The sequence below is a fragment of the Ipomoea nil genome, unplaced genomic scaffold (genome assembly GCF_001879475.1).
Source record: "Ipomoea nil cultivar Tokyo-kokei standard unplaced genomic scaffold, Asagao_1.1 scaffold1420, whole genome shotgun sequence".
NCBI classification, from domain to species: Eukaryota; Viridiplantae; Streptophyta; class Magnoliopsida; order Solanales; family Convolvulaceae; genus Ipomoea; species Ipomoea nil.
The window spans coordinates 27,357-35,059 of record NW_017617848.1 but is presented as its reverse complement, the minus strand read 5'-3'; the positions used below and the strand labels follow the sequence as shown (position 1 = coordinate 35,059).

Sequence of the window (7,703 nt, the reverse complement as noted above, 5' to 3'; positions counted from 1 at the left end):
CATCTGCTGTAGCTTGGTGCATTTTTATCAAATCATTGTTCATTTCTAGCGTAGTTTACTCCAGGATCTTCTTTGGGTCTTCAAAGGAACTAATGACGGCATTAGCATAAGACTACATACCACAAAATAAAATAGAAAATTACATCAATTAAGAACTAGTAATGGGAAAACAAAAGGAACGATGGAGGAACAAGAAATGATTAGTCATTTGGTTTTCCATTTCCAGAGAACAAAGAGAGAAAGCAACACAAATACCACCATTTTAGTGTTAATTTTAGATAGATAGATGGCTTTCAAGAAAAAAACCAAGAAAAGTAGAGCGTACCCCTCCCACCCCAGCAGCCATAAAAGGAGCAACTATAACATTGGCCTTCCTCAGAACGTCAACTGCGTCAGGGGTACAAGGCATATTTGAGCCTGAAGGGAATACAAATGCAGTAAATACTAGAGGCGACAATGATTATCATCAGAAAAATAGTGAATTGATAGTGCGGGGATGTCAATGTTATAGGGACTGTCACAATATTCTCCAATACCTTCTACAACTATGCGACAACCCGAGTTTACCAAGTTAACCGCATTAGAATGATCAATTTCATTCTGTGAGGCACAGGGGAATGCCACATCACACCTTTCATTCCAAGGATTTGCTTCATCATAGTATTTTGAGCGAAGTTTTTGAGTAATCTCTGAAAAGTTAATCATAAAAACACAGTTCAAGAACTCAAGGTCATAATTCTATATAACCAAAAAAAAAATTAAAAAAATACAAACCTTATTAATGTCCCTTACGAAAGATATTTTCATGAAATCAAATCCATCTTCATCCACCAGATAACCTTTTGAATCTGTAAAATACATTTGGAAGTTGAAAAAAGGAATACATTTCTTCAAACTATGACTTTCTAGTGCACAAGTATCTTATAAAATAGTTGCTAGAGCAACAGCACTTCACATGCATATTTTGAGACTTCAACATGTTTATCTAAATTTTTCTAGTGGAATCATATGCAGATTGCCATGCAACTGAATATATATATCCAACAAAAAAATTCCAGTTCACTTAATTGATATACGGAGTAGTATATAATAATCACCTGATACAGTGATGGGAACAGCCCCATGTGCAATAAGCTTCTCTAGGACATGCATTGCAATTTTTCCAGAACCACTAACCACACACCTGAACGTAAAATACAAAACAGAAGTTGAACAAGGAGAACCAACGAAACAATTAACAATTCCTTGTAGTTGGGCATGGATTAGTAAAGGAAAACAAACATTTATTTGTTAAATTTCAAATATTGTTTTTCATTCTAGCATATACTGCCCTCTAGCTGCATATATCTCCCTATAAATCAACAAAAAATAATATTAAGGCAACACTAAAATTCAAAATAAATCCATAGCCACATTACCCGATCCTTTACCAGTGCACGAATCATTCAACCTATCCAACAATTCCACAATTTCCTTCAGAACACCATCGTTTACAACTGAACTAGCCAACTCGAGATCCAACTGCTTCAGTCTCTCGATCATTTGAATAACCGGATTGTCATTCACGGAACTCACACCCAGGACGCAAGTCACTATGCCTATCGAATATAAAATGAGCTGTTATGAAATTTCTATCACTTGGTTGGGGATAGTAAGAGGGAGAAAGTAACATACCAGAGAGATCGACGCCTTGGAGGGTTAGTGTTTGGATTGCGTCTTCGAGAGCTTCGGTTGCGTGCATTCCGAGGTCCTCCATGTTCTCCTTCACCATTTCATCGAATGCTTCCTGTGATACTGTTCGCACCGCCTTCGGTGATCCCATTTTCGATGTCGTTGCCGGAGACGCCCGCTACAACCGCTACCGTGAACACTGGACAGAGTAATTACAAATAAAATTCTTGTAGAATTATACACTGTACTACTACACATCCAGCCTATTCTCCCATGGTCTCGTAGATCTGTGAAATTGAAAGTTGGCTCTTGTACATCTGTGGAGAAGACGATGGTTGTCACGGGTAGATGATCACAGATGTCTCGTAGATCTGTGGAGCTAAGGGTTGGCTCTCGACTTCTTGTAGATCTGTGGAGCTAAATCTTTGGACTCTTAGTTTTTTTTTTTTTTTTTACTTTTTTTGTTTTAACAAAATTAATTTATTAGATTTGGTGGCCCTTCTAGCGTCGGGTTGACTTCAAGGTGGACGTGAACAGACGCTAAAAGAGCCTGATTTATTAAAATTACACTTTTAACATCAGTTCTTTTGAACAACAGATGCTAATTGTTGTTTAAAATATTACAAAACTACCACCGCGCTTGTTTTAACATCTCTTTTTCGAATAACGGATGCTAATGGTCTAATATTTATGCTCAATTTTGTTGTAGTTCATCTGGGCTGTATATTGGTAACCGCAATGTTCCAAGTTCAATTATCTATGGGCCTTCTTGACTTGAGCCGATCAGTTTTGATAACAAAGCGACTTAACCTGAGACGCAAAAGTACATTTCGGAGAGTGATTGCGGGTTTCTCCGTAAATAAAAACGTACACTATAGAAATGATCTTGCTTAACTCAAACCAAACTACTATTCAAAATCTTATCAAATCAAATAGCAATGAAATAGAATCTCAACTACATTATGATTCTAAAGAATTTTGCAGATCGAGACTCACCATAATGGACACTGTTAGGGGGCCTGTTTAATGGCAGAGAATATCCAACTCCATTGAGTTTGAATTTCCCATCTTTGACCCGATTGGCCACCCGCCCCACAATGCATCCAAAGTATGGAGTCAGCCCTTTCTGAACTCATCTCATCATTCCTCATAAGAAAACACAAAATATCAAACGCGTTCACAAAAACTCACCTAGTAGGGTTCAAGCGTTTCAAATCCAAGAACCACATCATCCAATTTCCCCTTCAAAAATCACACACGCAACAGAAATATCATATAAAGATTGGAGACTGTAAGAGTGAAAAGATTGAAGACTGTAAGAGTGAATAAAATAGGTTTTATAGGAAAGTTGCAACGTACGGATGTAAATTAGGAATATTAATGTAAATTAATTATGAATGACATAATTTATCCGTAATTTTAGAAATAAAGATTGCAAGTAATGTTATCAATGATTTTATTTAAATTAATTATGAGTGTGGTTTGATAAATTTGTCCCTAAGTTTTGGAGATAAAACCTTTCCAGACACTTCTATTATTATATAGATATAGATTATTCACAACAACTTTTAGATAAAGTAACAATCTTATGCAAAATTTTATTATATTCGGAAATGTAAAAACCCTGACTAATAATAATTCTTGTTTGTATTGTGATATGACACCAACACAAACATAGATTGAATTTGGTGTGTGAACACGGGAGTACGAACATTTCTCTTTTGTTTCCTGTCGGACATAATTAGCATCATCTTCTTCGCAATCAATTATTCATATCTGGATTCACACTCCATTTAAAAACAAGAATGAAACTAAAAAAAATAAAAAATAAAAAATGCCAGCATCATGGTCTTCGATTTATAAAAAAATCTGTAATCGCTACTTAAAATTATGTTTTGACTAAATTAGTCATTAATTATTTTGGTAAATGCGGAACTGATGGAAATATGTTATTAGTGGATTAAACGTGAATGTGATTTCTCAAAATATACTATATGTGTGTTACGCGTCATATAACAAGTGTAACCTAAATTTAAAATTACAATTCAATTTTAATTTTTAACTTTTTACCCTTAACCTAGGGTTTTAAGTATCCCTTTTTCAAAGTGTAGCCTAAATTTAAAATTACACCTCAATTTTAATTTTTAATTTTTCTACACTTAACCTAGGGTTTAAGGTATCTCTTTTTTAATTTCGTCTTTATTCTTCAAGTCAAATTTGTTTTTCTTCACGACATCAAAATCACAAGTTCAACATTGCATTGAAGATGAATGAAAATTTGTAATTTAAATTTGTCTGAATTTTAAATTAATTATTTGTATTTAAAAAAAAAATTGAGTATTTGGTTTTCGTTTTAATGAAATATTTGAAAAAAAAATTGTAATTTTGATTTTTGAATGATTGAAATCTTATATTATAATTTATTATACTCCCTATTTTTAAAACATATTTGCAAAATTCGCTATTAATAGGTTGGATTAGATTAAACACCAGGACTATGTGGTCTAATGGTACCCGGGTTGGACTTTTATTTGAAAGGTTATAAGTTCGAGCCTTAGTGGAGGCGTTATTGGTTCTTTGTGTTTCAGTAGGTTGAAAAAGTATATGACACATACTACAATGTAATAGAGCCAGTAACATTCAAAGAAAAAAAAAAAAGATTAAACCCATATCTCTAATAAATTTGGATGTTGATAAGATTTTTCAAATTCACCCTTAATAAATTGGATGCAAATTCATTTTAAGTCTACTCCAATTCGCTTCACGCTTGCCCAACTAAAAAGACTAATAAATAACTCATGAAAAGTAGGGATGTCAATGGTACCCGCATCCGACGTGGAACTCAATTTCCCGCCCCTACGGGGACGGGGATAGGGACAAAAATAGGGGATTGGGGATGGGGACAATTTTGAATTTCCCACCGAGGATGGGGGCCGGGATGGGGAGTACTCTCTCCGTCCCGCCCCCGATATATATATATATATATATATATATATATATATATATATATATATATATATAGCCCCACAACACACATATGTATTACTTTGTAAACACTATATAATTTTAGAAGCATTCTTGTCATTGTATGTCATGCTTATGAAATGCATATTTAAATAACTTGTTTAATTGTAAAATATTAAATACTACTTTAAGTTGGGGATGAATATATATGCGTTATTTATTTAAATATTTTTTAATGTTTAATTTTTATTTTTTATAACTTATTAACGGGGGTGGAGATTCCCCTCCCCCGAATAATCCCCGTGGGGATGGGGATGGGGACTTTTCCCTTTCCCGATGGGGACGGGAACGGGGACGAAAACGGAGAATGAGAAAAAGGTCAGGGGCGGGGATGGGGTATGTCCCCCGCCTCCACCCCCATCCCGCCCCATTGACATCCCTAATGAAAAGAGGGATTTCGTGTTGCTCCACCATTCAGATAAATAAAAAGCCAATTGTTCGACTAATTCAGATAAAGTTGCTCCATCATCCTCATCATATTTCAGCGTGACAGAGTGGAGACGAAACGCGGCACGACGCCACATGGCCATGAAGTCCATTCCAATTTTTAAACAAACAAACATACTACAAGACCACGTAACGAGGTTAACGTGTTGACTATGTGCAACATGGCTTGCTCTGATTGGAGGAGGTGGGTCCGCTGTTTATGCGATATGTCCCATGCGATTATCCCTACACCCGTTTTCGGCTGAATCGATACATGTGTCGATGCTTCCTTGTGCGAAAATGATTTGTTTACAGATTATCCGATCCTTACGTTCAAAATGCTTCATCAACGTACACTTAGTTTAATCTATTATTTATGTTAATTTAATTATAATGGTGTGACAACAATTTATACAACTTTAATGTCCTCATTCTTTGTACAAGAAAAAAAAAATGTTTTATTTTATGATAACTATATATATTTTTACGAAAATAACTAATACACTAGAATACTCCATGACTAGGGAGCTTTGACGTCTTATATATATGTACAGATACTGGAAGATAATAGTGCAGTTAATTTAACTTAAATTTCTTTTTTTTTCTTTTTTTCTTTTTTTTTTTTTTGGATGAATGAAATTTAACTTAATTTTAAAAATTAAAAACAAAATCATAGTTTTTGTTAAATTGATTTCCAAATAAGAATTGAGTTGTTATATCATGGATCAGGGTCCACTTTGCAAGGTGAACCCTGGTCCTAAACGACGTATAAATTATGTAATTTTAGTATTGGAATTGTGAATTTCTAAAATATAAATTGTGTTATTAAGTCAAAAACGCATAACAGTTGTTGAAGGAAATTTGTGAATATAATACAGGGTCATCAAATCCTAATGTGTTAATATTGTATGACTACAGTATTTGAAAGAAACTTGTAAATACAAAACAAAGTAATATTAACATTGTGTTCGTAATATACAAATTGTAAATTTTTAAAAGGTAAATTGTGAACATTAGACCCAAGTCCACCTTGCAAGGTTGACCTGGGTCCACAAAATAATTTGAAAAAAAAAAAACCATCAGGCTGGAAACAATATTAAATTATTAATTAATACAAGAAAATAAACTAACGGTGGCTGCACCACAGGTCAAGTTCCGAGAAACAACAAAAGGTTGTGGTGGGACTAAATAGTGAATTGATGCAACATTCTTTAACATGAAGGCAATCTTTTCATATATAAATATACTTTTTTTCCTCGATATGATGACCAAAACTTTGTACTATTATAAATTAGAAAATAACAAGTCCATTTGATCACTAAATCAAACCACTAAAACTTATAAATTAGGGCAGAAATTTTTACATTTTAAAGGATTGGCGTACTAAGACTAGATTACTTGAAGGTGATCTTAACAGAATCCTAACAAGTGTATTAATGGAGTGGCCCCAGTAGGGTAAACATCAAAGCCTAAAGCTGGACAACTAGTATCTTCTCACTTTTGTCAGTATCAGAATCAACTTATTAACCAAATGTATTCTGTGACATATAAGTAGCCACACCTCTTTGCTTTCAAACCTCCTCACAAAACTATAATAATACCAGTAGTCTACAATCTGGTTGTGTATGAACTGAGAAAAAGTTTATCCCTGCAACTATAATAGCAGTCTAAGAATATGTTCCCTGTGGAAGAGGAGGGACTGCATCCTGGGAAGGGCGGCGGTGGAGGCAAGGACAGCAACAGAAGGCGATTCAACGACGCACAAATCCAGTTGCTGGAGAGCATGTTTGAGGCGCAGACGAGGCCTGAGCTTCGGGTGAAGCAGCAGCTGGCTAAGAATCTGGGACTGCAGCCTCGCCAGGTGGCTATATGGTTCCAGAACAAGAGGGCTAGATCCAAGTCGAAGCAGATCGAGCGTGATTACAGGACCCTCAAGATGAGTTATGATGCTCTAAATTCCAAGTTACAAACACTGAAACAAGAGCACGAATCCCTGCTTCTCCAGGTCTGTACTTACCTACTACATATGCATGTTATAAGACTGAAGAATCAAGAAAACTAACAACAAATTTATTCATGGCAGTTACAGAGTCTAAGGAAACTGACCGAAGAAACTGGCGATAAGGAGACTGATGAGGAGGGAACCTCGTTAGGGACAGAGGAGAAGCCAAACTGTACACAGCAAACTTCCAGCCCAGAATTTGTTCTACCTTTGTGGAATGCCAACAGTGAACAGACCAACCACCCGGAAGCAGAAACTGGTGTTCTGAACATAATAGATACAGGAGAAGGCTCCTTCTCCTCTATTGGGGAAAAATCTGAGTTTGAGACCGATGGCTTCTTTCACAATTCCTGTTGTAGTTCACAGTGGTGGGAATTCTAGGCTAGTTCTTTTGGTGGGGATAATGAATGTCAAAGGAATCATTTAGGTAGTAGAAGATCAAATTTTGTGTACTTCATCGGATCCTCGAGATGATCTGAAAAGCAGATACCTCTTTTGATACTGAAGATGTTGCAATAGTGGCCTCCAGTCTCCACTACCCATTCTGCATCGAACATAGTCCCATGGCATGTGCGATGGT

General features: G+C 35.5%; 2 protein-coding genes across 4 annotated transcripts; one reads left to right on the top strand and one right to left on the bottom strand.

The window, feature by feature from the left end:
- Positions 1 to 775: 775 nt before the first annotated feature.
- Positions 776 to 2,086, bottom strand: LOC109187189 (armadillo repeat-containing protein 6-like). 2 transcript variants are annotated; one of them, XM_019337311.1, is made up of 4 exons: positions 1,675 to 2,086; positions 1,419 to 1,598; positions 1,098 to 1,183; positions 776 to 848 (listed from the first exon to the last, which is right to left on the bottom strand). In XM_019337311.1, the coding sequence occupies exons 1-3, from the start codon at positions 1,820 to 1,822 to the stop codon at positions 1,140 to 1,142; spliced, it is 372 nt and encodes a 123-aa protein (XP_019192856.1). In that variant the 5' UTR covers positions 1,823 to 2,086; the 3' UTR covers positions 776 to 848; positions 1,098 to 1,139. The 2 variants fall into 2 exon arrangements, with proteins under 2 accessions (XP_019192856.1, XP_019192857.1); XM_019337312.1 differs by having other exon boundaries at positions 1,690 to 2,086.
- A 4,618-nt stretch (positions 2,087 to 6,704) lies between these two features.
- LOC109187188 (homeobox-leucine zipper protein HOX6-like) lies at positions 6,705 to 7,629 on the top strand. 2 transcript variants are annotated; one of them, XM_019337310.1, is made up of 2 exons: positions 6,705 to 7,126; positions 7,211 to 7,629. In XM_019337310.1, the coding sequence occupies exons 1-2, from the start codon at positions 6,797 to 6,799 to the stop codon at positions 7,502 to 7,504; spliced, it is 624 nt and encodes a 207-aa protein (XP_019192855.1). In that variant the 5' UTR covers positions 6,705 to 6,796; the 3' UTR covers positions 7,505 to 7,629. The 2 variants fall into 2 exon arrangements, with proteins under 2 accessions (XP_019192855.1, XP_019192854.1); XM_019337309.1 differs by having other exon boundaries at positions 7,205 to 7,629.
- Positions 7,630 to 7,703: the final 74 nt, after the last annotated feature.

Excerpts from the sequence above, each read along its gene's own strand:
- LOC109187189 (XM_019337311.1), bottom strand. The coding sequence starts at position 1,822 with ATGGGATCACCGAAGGCGGTGCGAACAGTATCACAGGAAGCATTCGAT. Across the intron at positions 1,599-1,674 it reads CCAAGGCGTCGATCTCTCTG|GCATAGTGACTTGCGTCCTG; the intron begins GTATGTTACTTT and ends TATATTCGATAG. Across the intron at positions 1,184-1,418 it reads GTGCACTGGTAAAGGATCGG|GTGTGTGGTTAGTGGTTCTG; the intron begins GTAATGTGGCTA and ends TTTTACGTTCAG.
- LOC109187188 (XM_019337309.1), top strand. The coding sequence starts at position 6,797 with ATGTTCCCTGTGGAAGAGGAGGGACTGCATCCTGGGAAGGGCGGCGGT. Across the intron at positions 7,127-7,204 it reads ACGAATCCCTGCTTCTCCAG|TTACAGAGTCTAAGGAAACT; the intron begins GTCTGTACTTAC and ends TATTCATGGCAG.